The sequence below is a fragment of the Panthera pardus genome, unplaced genomic scaffold, assembly GCF_024362965.1.
Source record: "Panthera pardus isolate Hobbes unplaced genomic scaffold, ASM2436296v1 HiC_scaffold_16, whole genome shotgun sequence".
NCBI classification, from domain to species: Eukaryota; Metazoa; Chordata; class Mammalia; order Carnivora; family Felidae; genus Panthera; species Panthera pardus.
In genome coordinates this window covers 131,235,392-131,251,948 of record NW_026526721.1, presented here as the reverse complement: position 1 = coordinate 131,251,948, position 16,557 = coordinate 131,235,392, and the positions used below count along the sequence as shown (strand labels likewise).

At 41.1% G+C, this 16,557-nt stretch overlaps 1 protein-coding gene across 1 annotated transcript in view; it reads left to right on the top strand.

Moving 5' to 3' along the window:
* The window catches only part of COL6A5 (collagen type VI alpha 5 chain), a 131,430-nt gene that overhangs the window by 30,766 nt on the left and 84,107 nt on the right, over window positions 1-16,557 (top strand). The window contains exons 2-4 of the mRNA XM_053903818.1: window positions 8,402-8,488; window positions 9,683-10,285; window positions 13,998-14,618. Coding sequence (XP_053759793.1) covers window positions 8,428-8,488; window positions 9,683-10,285; window positions 13,998-14,618 — 1,285 coding nt within the window. The 5' untranslated portion in view covers window positions 8,402-8,427. The remainder of the gene's footprint in view (window positions 1-8,401; window positions 8,489-9,682; window positions 10,286-13,997; window positions 14,619-16,557) is intronic.

Below are 16,557 nucleotides of genomic sequence, written 5' to 3'. Positions count from 1 at the left end.
TACCTCATAAATTTTAAGAAACAGTTGAAGTCTGCTTCTCATTTCTAGAGGCACAAGCAAGAAATGATCCCAAGTCAAGTTAGCCTCCCAAAATAAGCTAAATTGAGCCTTGCCTGTGCTGCTAAACTGGTTCTGTTTGCTCAGAGAAACTTTAAAGCTAGGCTCCATCTGTCCTTGGTTTTAACACAGCCCAGACTGTGGCCACACCTAAACACAGAGTCCAGCCAGTGGCACCATCCAGTCACAGAGCACAGCCTGAGACTCCACCAGACCGAGACCAATAGCAGAGCCTGGCCCCACAGCACTGCTCAATCACGGAGTCTGAACATCAACACTGCCCTGCCCGGGAACACAGCCTGTGAACTTGCTGGGCCAAAGGTGATTATAGAGCCCAGCCAGTGGCTCTACAAAAATGGGAATACGACATGCCCAAACTTCTGAGATGTAGCAAAGCAATTCTAAGGGGGAAAATTTAGTACTAACAGTGCATACATTAAGAAAAGAGAACGCTCTCAATTAAAGAGCCTAACTTTGCATCTCAGGAACTAGACAAAGAAGAAAAACCTAGCCCAAAGTTAGCAGAAAGTTAGAAGTTAAAACAGTAAAGATTGGAGCAGAAATAAATGAAATAGAGAATGGGAAAACAATAGAAAAGATTAACAAAAATAGGAGTTGATTCTTTGGAGAGAGCAACAAAATTGACAAGAGTTGAGCTAGACTCACCAAGAAAAAAAGAGAGAAGACTCAAATAATGAAATTATAAGTGAAATTATAAATAAAAGAGGAGATATTACAAATAATACCACAGAAATATAAAGTGTCGCAAGAGATACTGTGAGTAGCTATGCCAACAATTGGATAACCTAGGAGAGACGGGTAAGTTTCTAGAAACAAAAAACGTACCAAGACTGAATCAGGAAGAAATAGCAAATAGACCAATAGGTAAGGATATTGAATCAATAATCAAACCCCTCGCCACCCAGAAAAGTGGAGGACCAGATGGCTTCAGTGGTGAATTGAACCAAATAGTTAGAGAAGAACTCTCAAACTTTTCTGAAAAGTTGAAGAGGAGGGAACACGCCCTAACTCATTTTACAAGGCTGGCATTACCCTGATACCAAGCAAAGCCAGGCCAAGATGCTACAAGAAAAGAAAACCACAGGCCAACATATCTGATGAATATATATGCAGAATTCTTTCTTTTTAAAAAAGTTTTTATTTAAGTTCCAGTTAATTAACATTCAGTGTAATGTTAGTTTCAGGTGTACAATTTAGTGATTCAGTACCTACATATAACACCTGGTACTCTTCACAACAAGTGCAAAAATATTTTTTTAATGTTTTTATTTTATTTGAGAGAGAGAGACAGAGCAGGGGAGGGGCAGAGAGAGAGGGAGACGCAAAATCCAAAGCCGTCTCCAGGCTCCGAGTTGTCAGCACAGAGCCTGACGTGGGACACAAACCCACGAACTGTGAGACCATGACCTGAGCCGAAGTCAGACGGTTAACCTACTGAGCCACCCAGATGCCCCCAACAAGTGCAAAATTCCTAACAAAATACTACAAACTAAATTCAACATCACATTAAAAAAATTATATGCCATGATCAAGTGGGATTCATTCCTGGGATGCAAGGATGATTTAACATATGCAGATCAATAAATGTGACACCTCATGTTAGTAGAATGAAAAATAAAATCTTATGATCATTTCAATAGCTACAGAAAAGGCATTTGACAAAATTCAACATCCTTTATTGACTTAAAAAAAAAAAAAACCTCTTGGGGCGCCTGGGTGGCTCAGCTGGTTGAGCATCCGGCTCTGGCTCAGGTCATGATCTCGTGGTTCTTGAGTTTGAGCCCCGCTTCAGGCTCTGTGCTGACAGCTCGGAGCCTGGAGCCTGCTTTGGATTCTGTGTCTCCCTCTCTCTCTCTGCCCCTCTCCTGCTCGCACTCTGTGTGTCTCTCTCAAAAATAAATAAATATTAAAATAAATAAATAAATAACCTCTTGACAAATTGGGTAGAATGGACATACCTCAACATAATAAAGGCCATATATGACAAGTATAAAGTATCATGCTCAATGGTGAAAGGTTGAAGGTTTTTCTCTAAGATCAGGAACAAGACAAGGGGCCCACTGTTATTATCCTATTCAACATTGTCAGAGTAGGTAATCAAGAGGACATGACTGCTAGTTGACCCTCAAGCTGGATCCCGGCAATTGAAATCTCCTCACCCCTACCCTGTCCTTGGTACGTATGCTCTACCTACCATTTCCATAGTAGGAATTGTCCAAAGACATTGCCTCGAGAGAGTAAGTTGTTGAGACCATCTAGACAATATATGTGACTGAACCCAGTTAAGACCTCTGTGTAAACTTTTAAGATTCTGGTGGGTAGCTGTGGAGATCTACTTATCTTGTAGCCACCCAAGAAAAGTCTCATGAGTAATTTCCTTTACTTATTAAACCTGTCACCTACCAATCAGGAGTGCCCTGCCTCTTTGGTTTCTCCTTGCCCTCTGTGTTCAAGGGCAGTTTGTGAATCAATAGACAGTACTAGGAGTCCTATTGCCAGAGCAATCAGACAAGAAAAAGAAATATAGACATCCGAATCGGAAAAGAAGAAGTAAAATTGTCTTTGTTTGCCTATGATATGATCTTCTATATAGAAAATGCTAAAGACTCTACCAAAAGACTTTTAGAACTAATGAACTAATTCAGTAAAGTGCAGTATACAAATAAACATACAAAAAATCAATTGCATTTGTATACACTAACAGTGTACTGTCAGGAAAAGAAAAGAGAAACAAAAACAATCCCATTTGAGTAGCATCAAAAACTATAAAATATTTAGGAATAAATTTAACCAAGGAAGTGAAAGGTCTGTACACTGAAAACTGTAAGATGTTAGTGAAAGAAACTGAAGAAGACACAAATAAATGGAAAGATACCTGTGTCTGTGGATAGGAAGTATTAATATCGTTAAGACGTTGGTACTACCCAAAGCCATCTACAGATTTAATGCAATCTCTATCAAGAGTCTAATGGCATTTTTCACAGAAATATTAAAAATCCTAAAATTCATATGGAATAACAAAAGACCCCAAATAATCAAAGCGATCCTGAGAAAGAAGAACAAAGCCGAAGGTGTTATATTTCCTGATTTCAAACCATACTAGAAAGCTATAATAATCAAAACAGTATGATACTGACATAAAAACAGAGCCATAGATCAATGGAACAGAATAGAGACTCTGGAAATAAACTCATTCATATATGGTCAATTGATTTATGACAAGGGAGCCAAGAATATTCATTGTTAAAGAAGACAAAATGGTATTGGAAAACAGAACATCCATGTACAAAAGAAGCTGGACCTCTATCTTACACCACTCACAGAAATTAACTCCAAATGGATTAAAGCCTTAAAAATATAAGAGCCCAAATCATAAAACTTCTAGAAGAGAGCAAAGGGGAATAACCTCCTTGACACTGTTCTTGGCAATGATTTTTTTTCATATTTCATCAAAAGCTCAGGCAATGAATGCACAAATAACAATCGGGGGTACATCAAAATAAAAAACATTTCTGTATGGCAAAAGTAATAATCAACAAAATGAAAAGGCAACCCATGGAATGGGAGACAATATTTGCAAACCTATCTGATAAGGAGTTAATATCCAAAATATACAAGGTACTCATACAACCCGATAGTCTCCTAAAAAACAAACTTGCAAAGATTCAGTTAAAAAAGGACAAAGGACCTGAATTGACATTTTTTTCCAAAGAAGATATGCAAATGGCCAACAGGTGCATGAATAAGTGCTCAGCATCACTAATCATCAGGGAAATGCAAATCAAAACCAACCTCACATTTGTTAGAATGGCTATTACCCAAAAGACAAAAGATAACAAATATTGGTGAGAATGTGGAGAAAAAAGAACTTCTATGCACTTCGGGAATGTAAATTGGTGCAGCCACTATGGAAAACAGTGTGGAGGTTCCTCAAAAAATTTAAAAAGAATTTACTATATGACGCCACTCTAGGTATATATCCCAAGGAAATGAAATCACTGTTTTGAAGACATATCTGCATCTTCATGTTCATTGAAACATTGTTTACAGTATCCAAGACATGAAAACAACCTGTAACTGATAACGTAAATGGATAAAGAAATGACACACACACACACACACACACACACACACACACACACACACAGTATTATTTAGGCACAAAAGAAGGAAATCCTCCTATTTGCAATAACATGGATGAATCTTGAGGGCATTATGATAAATGAAATAAGTCAGAGAATGCAAGTGTTGAACAACCTCACTTATACGTGGAATCTAAAATAACCAAATTTATAGAAGCAGAGTAGAGTAGTAGTTTTCTGCGGGGACAGGGGCAGGAGTGTGTGAGGGTAGTCAGCCAAAGGATACATACTTCCAGTTATAAGATGAATAAATTTGGGGGATAATTATATTTGCAGTTACATTAAGTATGGTGCAGCATGGTTACCACAGTTAACAATACTGTACTATATACTTTAAACTTGTCAATAATGTAGATCTTAAGTTACACAAACACACACGCATACAAGGGTAAGTATGTGAGATGATGTATTAACTAACCTTAATGTGGTAATCATTTTGTAATGCATACATGTATCAAATAATCAGTTGTATACCTTAAACTTACTCAATGTAATTTATCAATTATATCTCCGTTGGGAAAAAAGACAATAAATTGAAAATTATGGAACATGCTGTTTGAGGGGTGAGTATTGGAATATTATTTGGGATACCCAATGGATAGCAGTTGGGCAATATTCATAAAATCTTCAAACTTACCTTTGACCGAGTAATTCCACCTCTACAAAATTAAGCTATAGATATATGCACATACTTGTGAAATGGTGTATGTGCAAAGTTACAATATTTATTTATAGTCTTTATTAAGTGCCTAGCATGTGCCCGGAGCTGGAGATATAATGATGAACAAGACAGACAAAAATCCCCATTCTGTTACAACTTCATCTCAACAGTAGGGAGAGAAAGACAATAAGAATAAATGAGTAAGACATGCCCGCCTTACCTCACTTGCTGCTGCCCCAGTGTTTTGGTGCCAAGACCTGCAGAGGACTGGCTCCCCTCTAGTTCCATTAGTTCTACTCTGGCTCCCCTCTAGTTCCATTAGTTCTACTCTGGCTCCACTCTAGAGTGGAGCCAAGCCAAGGGATATAGGCTGGGGTGGAGCTGCACCTGGATGGCCACCTAGGGTATCTTCTTTGAGGCTCTAGCACCAGAGGCAAGTAGGGCAACTAAGTCAAGTGCAGGCTTGACTCAGGATGTAACCTGAGAAAGGATATTTACATAGTCTGGACATATTTTGACTCCTGGATCATCAATGGCTTTTTAGAGAGGCCTTCCTTTCGTCCCTGAGTTCTTATAATTTCCTATTCTTAAAGAACATTACTGAAAATATGGAGTAAGGAGTTAAAAATTCTCTTCTCCATAGACAATCTATATTAATTGATTGAATGATTTAGCATCATTAAGATGACAATGTTGCACAAATTTATCTACATGTTCAGTTCAGTCTCCATAAAAATTCTAGCTGCCATTTTTGTATAAATTGACAAGGTGATCCTAAAAGTCATTTAGAAATACATGAGATCCAGAACAGCCACAACAGCCTTGAAAATGAACAAAGTGACCGGACTTAAATTCCCTGACTTCAACACTTCCTGCAAAGGTAGAATAGTCAAGACTGTGTGGTATTGTCATAAGAATAGACATATAAATGAAATGGAATTGAGAGGTCAAAATTAAACTCATATACTTATGGTAAATTTGTTTTTGATATGCATGTCAGGACAAATCAATGGTGAAAGAAAAATCCTTTTAACAAGTGGTGCTAGGACAACTGAATATCTACATAAAGAAGAATAGGATTGTATCCTACCTCATACCACATACAGTTAACTCAAAATGGACTGAAGACCTACATGTAAAAGCTAAAACTATAAAACTCTTAGAAGAAAACATCAGAGTAAATCTTCTGTGGAGAGTAAATGACTGTGGAGTAGTAATGGTGATTTAGCTATGACACCAAAAGCACTAGCAACAACAACAACAAAAATAGATAAATTGGACTTAACTTTAAAATCACTTGTGCCTTGGGGCGACTGGGTGGCTCAGTCAGTTAAGCATCCGACTTCAGCTCAGGTCATGATCTCACAGACCGTGAGTTCAAGCCCCACGTCAGGCTCTGTGCTGATAGCTCAGAACCTGAAACCTGCTTTGGATTCTGTGTCTCCCTCTCTCTGCCCCTCCCTGCTCACACTCTGTCTTCTCTCTCTTTCAAAAATAAATAAACATTAAAAAATAAAATAAAACAAAATAAAATTACTTGTGCCTTAAAGATACCCTTAAGAAAATGAAAATACAACCCACAGAATGGGAGGAACATATTTGCAAATCACGTATCTGTTAACTCTCTAGTATCCAGTATATATACTGAACTCTTATAACACGCTAATAAAAAAGTTAGAGATGGGCAAAGTGTTTGAATAGGTATTTCTCTAAAGAAGATATACCGATGATCAATAAGTAAATGAAGAGATGCTAAACATCATTCATCATTAGGGAAATGCAAATCAAACCACAGTAAGATACCCATTTACACCCATTAAAATGGCTATAATTAAAAAAAGACAGAAAATAACAAGTGTTGGTGAGAATGTAGAGATACTGGAACCTTTATTCATTGCTGGTGGGAATGAAAAATGGTGCAACCACTTTGGAAAATAGTGTGGCAGTTTCTCAAAACGTTAAACATAAAGTTACCAAAACACCCCAAATTCCACTTCTAGGAATGTATTCAAAGTATCTCCTTAAGAAATGAAAACATATATTCATACAAAAACTTGTACACAAGTGTTCATAACAGCAATATTCACAATAGCCAAAAAGTAGAAACAATTCAAGTACCCGTCAACAGAAGAATGGATTTTTAAAAGGTTGTATGTTCACACAACAGAATATTAGTCAGCCATAAAAAAGAATGAAACACTGGTACATGTCACAATATAGGTAAATCTTGAAAACATGTTAAATGAAAGTTTCCAAACACAGAAGCCCATATATTATATGATTCCACTTATATTAATGTCCAGAACAGGCAAATCTATAGAGAAGAAAGTAGATCAGTGTTTCCCAGGGTCAGTGAGAAGGGGAGAATGGGGAGTAACCACCAATTGCATGGATTTCTTTTGGGGGATCATGAAAATGTTATGAAATTAGTGATGATGGATACAAATTCTGTGATACACCAAAACATAATGAATTGAACCCTTTAAAAGGGTAAATCTTACGGAAGTTATATCTCCATACTAAAATTAATGAATAAAGTATATGGTATCTTAGAATATGAAGAACATAGATTTAAAAGTCATTGTTGACATGATTCAGCCACTGACTACTAGGGAGCTTTGTTAGTGGCCGTCCTTAGCAAAATAAAGGTTTAGTCTAAATGATTTATCAGTTCTCTTTCAAATCTAGCTTCCAATGATTCTCAGTCTTCCTTCATTGTCAGCAATTTCAAAAGAACTGCTGGGAAAGTCAACTCTAGAAAAAATAACAGAGCCTTTATACCTTTGGTATCTCATTTAAGGCAGCTCTGTTTTTGCCTATTGGTCATTTGATCTCTTTTCATCAGTGTAAAGAACAACTCTGAACTGGCAGAATTTCTAAAAGATTGTGAAATCATGATTTCTGATTGATTGTGAGCTTCCTGGAGAGAAATGCTGAGGTTAAAATCATTTGTAAAGCTGAGTATCTCTGTAAATGAAAGAACTCTTTTCACAAGGGTTTCGTGAAGAAACAGGCATGGGTGGCCGTTGGCTTTTTTCAGCCAAGTTGTGAACATATATAATAGTCGTTGTTGACATAAAGATAGAGGGTAAAGAATATGTGATTTGTGAGGACACAGGCTTCGTATAAGGCATATGGTGGTTGAGAGCTTGAGCTCTGCCGTCACCTTGTCTGGGTTAGGATCCTGGATCTACCATTTGCCAAGCCCCTCTGTGCCTGTTTCCTCATCTGTCACCTAGTCATAGTATTTGTCCCTCCCCTTACGACTGTTGTGGAGATTAAATTAGATGATACTCATACAGCACTGAGAAAAGTAGCTAAGCCACGATGAGGACTCAGCAAACGTTAGCATTCTTTATTTTCAATAACGACTCCACATGCTTAATGAGTGTTTTAATCACACCTGACATTACTTGACAAGTACTTGCTCCCAGCGATTTGTGTTCTAATCCAGATTTGCCAGTAGTTATTTCTTGTTCTACGATGAGATTTTTCATATTGTAAATAACATGTCTTACAGAATAAAAGCAAGAAATCACCGACAAAATGAAGATCCTACTACTTATGTTAATCCTTTGGGCTGAAACACTGGCAGATCAGAGTCCAGGTACCAGTATATTCTACATTTATTGTCATTTAGGAAAAATAAGCATTTTTATGTCCTCACGAACGTTTATTTTAATACATAGAAACAAAGGGTTTATTTGCTTATTCACTAAAAAGTCAAAGTAGACGACATTGAGTTGTAGCTGGAGGTATGTAATATCAAACGTACTTAATCTCTCAAAGATGACCGAGAGCCATGGGAAAAGGCATGAATTATGCTACACCTGGCTAGAAGAATTCTAATTATTCAGTGATTTACTTAGGTCCCAGTGTTCCATGTCTCTATGACTCTCATAGAATCAGTGCATTGGTTTTGTAGGTCATTCTGCATCCTAGGATTTCCTGACAATTTTCTGAGTTACTTTGAAAGAGCAGTTGTTAGGCGTTTACTAGCACAGCACAAATTTCCAGCGTGGAAGTGGTTGGCCATGACTGCCCACGTAGACACTGGGGGCGCCTCCCCGACCCAAACTCTCTTTATCAGGCTGGCACCCCGTCCCCCACCTTTCCTGGCCCAGCTGCTGTGAATATTGCCTGCAACAGCTCACAGACATGGCCCGCTTTCTGAGGAGAATTGCTCTTAGCTTTCCTAGAGTCAGCTCACGAAGGAGATTGGGTCCGTAGCCCTCTGCTCCTTCCCTGCAATTCCTGGGGATGGTCTGCAGCCAATAACTGACCGAGACGAGAATATAGCAGACTGGCCCTCTCGCCTCAGAGAGCGACATGCTCCGGAGTCCTCTCAGATCAGGCAAACATCTGGCGTTGCTCTTCTCCTGCTTCCCCTCGATCAAGCCCCTCCCCCAATCCCTGTCTCCCACCCCCTCCTAAACTCTCCAGCTCAAGACACCTGCTTACTTGATACGGTTTATAAAAGTTACTCTTTGTCCACAGACCACTTTGGGGGTTTTCTTTAGTATAATATCAGAGTTTGGGGTTCCACAACCAAAAAAGAAAAAGATGTTTCTGGTACGGAGTTGAGAAACAAAAGACTTACTGCTTAACTACTAAAAGTCTTCTTGTTTGATGTTTTCACAAAAACCAGTATAGTTTCTGCTTCTTGACCTCCAGAAGACACTTCCCTTGGGATGCTGAGTCACTCATAACTTAGGACATAGTCTCAAATGAGTCCTGGGGTCTAAAATGTAAAGGCTGAACAATCACCTTGTTTAGCTTTGTTGCGATTTTATTTTGACAGAGCCAGGCCCTGAGTTTGCAGATGTCGTGTTTCTGGTGGACAGCTCTGACCACCTGGGAACCAAGTCCTTCCCCTTTGTGAGAACGTTCATCACCAAGATGATCAGCAGTCTCCCCATCGAGGCCCACAAGTACCGCGTGGCCCTGGCTCAGTACAGCGACCGGCTCCACAGTGAGTTCCAGCTGAGCACCTTCAAGAGCAGGAACCCCATGCTGAACCACCTCAAGAAGAACTTCGCCTTCATCGGCGGCTCCCTGCGGATAGGAAACGCTCTCCGGGAGGCCCACAGGACCTTCTTCTCCGAAGCGGCCGGCGGGAGGGACAAGAAGCAGTTTCCCCCGATTCTGGTGGTCCTGGCTTCGGCGGCGTCTGAGGACGACGACGTGGAAGAGGCCTCCAAGGCCCTGCGGGAAGACGGGGTGAGAATCATCTCCGTGGGGCTGCAGGAAGCTTCTGAGGAGGAGATGAAGGCCATGGCCACGGCTCAGTTTCACTTCAACCTTCGGTCGGTCAGGGACCTGAGCGCGTTTTCCCAAAACATGACGCAGATCATCAAGGAAGCGACCCAGTACAGGGACGGAGCGGCAGACGCTGATATGAAAGGTGAGGAAGCCCTGGGTTGAGGATGATGACAGAAGCACTTCCCATAGTGAATAATTACTCGTTTCTGGGTTGGTCCCCTCCTCCCATGAACTGGTGGCACCTTGAGGGCAGAACTGGGAACGTATATTTGTCTCCGTATTCTTTGGGCCTACACTGTGCCCGACAGTGATTTCTATTCTTAGTATTCTATTAGTATTCCACGATTCTATTTCTTAATGATTGAAAAAGTGAAATTCTTCCAGAAAAAGAAGTAAGTTCTGTGCCTGTTCTCTTGGCCCTCGCAGTCCTGGCACAGTGTGAGGCACATAGTAAGTATTCCGAAAACGCCCGTTAGCTAATAACGCAGCGACACTAAACGGGAGCAGTAACTTTAGAATGAGACCAGGCAGAGAACAGGATACCCTCGGTTGTAGAGTAGTGTCTTGAGCCCTACATTTGCTCTGTTGGCTTATCCCCTCCAGCACTATTTTTTCTCCTTACAAGTAAAATCTCTCCAATGAGTATCAGGGCCTGGTAAATCCAGGAGCTTGACTCGTTCCTTCTCTCAGTCATGCAGTCATTTTGTGCCTATATTTTCCACATGTAAAACACACATTTTTTTTTTTCACATTTTCACATTTTCACATTTTTGACATTAGGATGTGTCTTGCAGTAATGCTTTTTTTTTTTTTTTAATTTCTGAGTGTTGCCATAAATAATAGTATACCTTACGGTAGACTGAATCTTTGAATTGAAGGAATATTGGAAATATTTCGGACAAGGTTATGGCTATGAATAAGGCCAACTAATAGCTCAAGTTGAACTGACTCAGTTCCCTTGCTTATATAATTTAACATCTTCGCTGTCACGTCCCCCAACATAAAATTCTCCGCAACTAATTTTCTGAGAGCCACTAAGAGTTTCTCATGTGGCAGCACAGAGCCTTCCTGTAAGGCTCCATCCATCATCCATGTTGATTGTTGTGTGCACAGCTGCTTGACAGCCACACCTTACTTCAATCATTACAGCTGGTTTCCCTTGGGGGGTGCTGTTTCTAGGTTCTCTCTAAGAACCATCCACCAGAACCACCAGGGGTCACATCTGCATTCCTGTCAGCTCCTGGAAATCCCTGCATTTCACACAGAAATGCAGAAGGCTTCCTTCTCATCTGCTTTCGTTCTTGACCCCCTAGGCCAAAAGGAGGAATACTTATGACCCCGTGACTTATAATGTCTCACGTGAAAAATGCCTTATTTGTGTCTTCAGTGAAGGCCCCAAAGCAGAAGGCTCTTGAGTACACATCGTTTACTTGGCAGGTGATCCCAGACAGCATTAGGAAGGAACGAGTAAAACGAGATAGGAAGCTTCCCTTGCAGTGTTGATGAGCAGGCAGAACCGGCCAGTGCACAGCTCCAGGGAGGCACTCAGTAAGTGTGCTAATGACAGACTCCTGCCAGAGTCAGGTAGGAAGGATTTCCAGCAAAATGGATTTTCCTGGTAATAGTAGGAAGTTTATTTCCGTTGTAACATTATAGGGCCAGTGCCCAAGGTGACTAGATGTTTTTCGTCTATTCGGGTACTTGGGTTAGCGGTGGCTCTTCGGTCTTCGCATATGACCTTCCAAGGCACCCTGGGCCTTGTTATACAGCTGGTGGGCAGGAGAAAATCACTCATGGGAGGGTCTTGTGGGATCAGCTTATTTTTGCTCATGTTTCATTATCCAGATCTTAGTCCCATGGCCACACCTAACTGCAAGTGAGCCTGGGAAGTCAGGTCTAGCTCGCTGCCCAAGAGGAGGAAATGGGTTTTAGTGAGTCCTGCCAAGATTTTAGTGAGTTTTACAAGGTTCTGCCACAGTTAGTGTTGCTCCTGGGACACCAGGGAATCCCTTTCCTTCCACTCCCCTGATCTCTCACTCCTCTTGTCTTGGGGAAATAGCAAGATCTTATGACTTAAGTTCTTCTTTTTTTCAGAGAAGAAACCCTCCTATGATCCTCCATTCTGGAGGCCTTGGAGATCCTTCAGCCCTGTAGGAGGCTGTATAGTCTGTGCTCTGCAGAACAGTGGGGTTTTACCACCTTCTCAGAGGGTTCTGTGTGCTGATTATCCTCCAAATTTACTTCACGGAGTTTTGCAACCGCAAGGTTTTGCTTGATGGGACGCTATCATTGCCATTAGAGGTTAAGGGTAAGACTTCAAACTCTGGCTTGCCTAGTAAGGGCCTTGGGTAAGTTATTTAACCTCTGAGCTTCAGTTTCCTTACCTATAAGATGAGAATAATAGTACTTGCCTGGATATGGGTGAGATGGCTTGTATGGCATTTGGAACACAGTTTACTATTATTAGTATCGATAACTATTTGGAAGTGAATACTAACCTGAGTAGGTCATGCTGGGAGTTTGTTTTAGCCAACTATGCGGGTACCTTGGCAGATTTATGAGAATTACTTTTAATTTGGGTTTCACTAGGTACTAGGTACTGGAGGGATAGAGATAAGCAAGACATATCTTCTGGTTTCTAGAGCTCACAATCCTAACGGGTAGCTTTTGGCAAGATTGAGCTTATCTCTTGGCTATACTTTCCACAGATGTAGTTCCTTCCCCTGTGCCTGGAGTAGGTGTTTTCTGTGCTTAGGATGTACTCTTCCCTGGATTCCAGATTCATACAACCAACTGCTTACCTGGTGTCTTCAAAACTGTCCCAAACTTAGCATGTCTCAAATGGTACTCTTGAATCCCCCCCCTTGCAGCTTCTTCCTATGGTCTTCTCTATCTTGGAAGAAGAGACCACCGATATCCACTCAGTTGTTCGTGCCAAAAACCTAGTTTTTACCACTTCTTTATCTCTTAACACTAGCATCCCATTATCATCAAGGCCTCTCTGTTCTACCTCTAATTCATGTATCAAAACTACCCTGTTGTTCCATCTTACCTGCTATTATCCTTGTCCAACAAACATTGTCTCTTTCCCGAACTAGGGTGATTGTTTCTTAATGGCTATCCCTGAATATCCTCAGCAACTGGGGTGATATTTTAAAGATTTAAATAAGATCCTGTGACTCCCCTATGATTTAGGCCCTTAGTCTCTCTGACCTCATCCATCATTGTTCCCCTCACCGTCACCAGCCACTCTGGGCTTCTTGTTCCCACCTCCTACTGTTCCTTCTGCCAGAATTCCCCTTCCTTCAGAACACGTGGCTGAATCCCCTTCATTCATATCTCAGGCCAAATGTGCTCCTCTTAGAGAGGCCTTCCCTGACTTCTTTGTATCTCAAGTAAGTTAGTCCTCATCCCATGTCCCCAGAACAGTAACTCGATTGACTCACTTGTTTTATTTCCTCATGATGCTTATTACTGTCTGAAATAAGATAACCTAGTTATTTATCCTCCCCATAGAATAGGAGCTTCCTGAAGTCAGAGATATTTCTGTTAACACGTCGCTGCATCCTAGCACTTGAGACGGGTGGTGGTGGAGGGGTTGATAGGACAATTGGTAAGAAGCACTCTTCGGACAGAAGGAACATAATTGCAGAGACTCTGAAGTCCGTCACCTTGTAACTCTTTTCAGCATTTTAACTGGTGTTCATTCAAAGAAAACAGTGCTAACCACATCTGTCATGACTGCCTCCATTTTCACCAATGCCTTTTGACAATCTGTAAAGTGCCTTTCTCACTCTGGGCCAGTGGTTTGTACTCATCCTCCTACTTTTTCTCTTTCCCTATTCCCTTCGCAGTGACCTGTCAGAGAGATTCATTAGCTGACCTCATGTTCCTGGTGGATGAGTCAGTGGGCACCAGACAAAACTTAAGGAACCTGCAGAATTTCCTGAGGAATATTACTGCCTCCATGGATGTGAGGTTCAGCTGCACGCGCCTCGGGCTTATGAGTTACAGTGATAGAGCAGAGACTATTTCTTTTCTAAAATCAAACATAACCCAGGATGAATTTCAGCAGCAAATCCAGAAGCTTTCTCTCCGGACGGGGAAAGCCAATGCTGGTGCTGCCATTGAGAAGATGAGACTAGAAGCCTTTTCAGAGTCTGCTGGCAGCAGAAGGGCAGAGGGGGTGCCTCAGATCGCAGTCTTGGTCACTCACAGACCCTCAGAGGACACGGTACGTGATGCCGCACTGCGGCTTCGGATGCAGGACGTGACTGTGTTTGCCGTGAACATCCAAGGGGCGGACGACACCCAGTTAGAAGAAATAGTGTCTTACCCCCCGAGACAGATGGTTTCCGTGCTCAAGTCCTATGCCGACTTGGAAACTTACAGTAAGAAATTCCAGAAAAAGCTGCGGAATGAAATTTGGTCCCAAATTTCTACTCGTGCTGAGCGAGTGGACCTTGACAAAACTGGTAAGTTGTTAAAAAATACTTTTCTTGTTATTAAAGTACTATGAGTAGTGGCCTAGGGCAAGGGCAGGAGCGAGAACTGACTGTACTTGGCTAAGGGAACATGAGTAGTTAGGAAAATGTTCCAAGACTAGATTTTGGTTGTGCTGGCAAAACTTGATGAATTTACCAAAAATCATTGAAAGATTACAACGCGTGAATTCTTCAGCGTGTAAATCGTACCGCAATTAAATGTAAAAAAATAATAGGTGTTAGTTAAAAAATAGTTTGATAGTATTGATGAACATGAAGAAAATAAAATCATCTGTAATCCTATCATCCAGACAAAACCATTTTAACGTTTATTTCTCATGTCATTTAGTTTCTTCTCCTTCTCTATGCTACGTACACACAAGCACACACACGTATGTTTTTCAAAGGTAGCGTAGCCTTGTATATGTTAGTGCTGTTCGGCAGAACTTTCCGTGGCGATGGAAATGTTCTCCATCTGTGATGTCCAGTAAGGCAGTCACTAGCCATGTGTGACTGTTGAGCACTTGAAATGTGGCTAGTGTAACAGAAGATCTGAAATTCAAATTTAATTTAATTTGAACTCACTTTATTTTTTTATTTTTATTTTTTTTTAATTTTTGTTTTAACGTTTATTTATTTTTGAGACAGAGAGAGACAGAGCATGAACAGGGGTGGGGCAGAGAGAGAGGGAGACACAGAATCTGAAACAGGCTCCAGGCTCTGAGTTGTCAGCACAGAGCCCGACGCGGAGCTCGAACTCACGGACCGTGAGATCATGACCTGAGCCGAAGTCGGACGCTTAACCGACTGAGCCACCCAGGCGCCCCGATTTGAACTCATTTTAGTTTTGATAGCCACATGTGGCTGATGGCTGCTGTATCAGTGCAGGAATATACTGTTGGGTAACTTGTATCAGTCACAGTTACATCTGGGTGTGACTAACAGAAATAAAAACAGCAGTGGTTTAATCGGGATAAAACTGTTTTTTCTGTTGCACAATAAGTCCTAAGGTAGGTAGACACAGCTGGTACACCACAGAGTCAGAGACCCTGTCTCTTTCGACATTATTGTTTTTATTTATTTATTTATTTTTTGTTTATTTATTTATTTATTTATTGCTGTTTGTGGTTTTTAACTCCCAGGAACATAGTCCAAGATCATTGCTCTAGGCATCCCACTCACATCCAGCAAGCAAGAACGAGAAAAGAGAAGGAAGAGGTCAGGCTTCCATTTCCTTTTCTTCAAAGATATTTCCAGAAATTACACACATCATTTCTGCTTACATCCCAACGGCCAGAACTTGGTCACGTGTCGCACCTAAATTGTAATTTGGCAGCATTCGCATGGAAAAGAATTGTAATCTTCCAATGACATTGAAGGCTAATTTTAAACTCATCCTGGGCTGGCCCTGGATTTTCTGTGGCCCGTATACGTAGCAGCAAGAAACAAGTCCTCTGTTACCTCCTAAGTGACATGTGGGGAAGCTGCTCAGAGTGGCAGTGACCTTGGTCTAGTATGAACTATTAGGGCATAGGGGGGATGTGTAGTGTGGCCTCTCTTAGAGATTTTGAAATGATGTAACCAAAAAAGGGTCACATTTATTTTTGTTACAGAAATTCTAAATGGGGGTGCCTGGGTGACAGTCAGTTAAGTGTCCAACTTTGGTTCAGGTTATGATCTCATGGTTCGTGGGTTCGAGCGCCTGTGTTGGGCTCTGTGCTGACAGCTAAGAGCCTAGAACCTGTTTCGGATTCTCTGTCTCCCTCTCTCTCTCTGCCCTTCCCCTGCTTGTGCGCGTGCTCGCTCTCTCTCTCTCTCTCTCAAAAATACAAAATAAACATTAAAAAAAATTAAAAAAAGAAATTCTAAATGGGAAGGTATGGGACCAAGGCTAATGGCAAGGGCCATCCAAGGGGGATAACTATCCTCC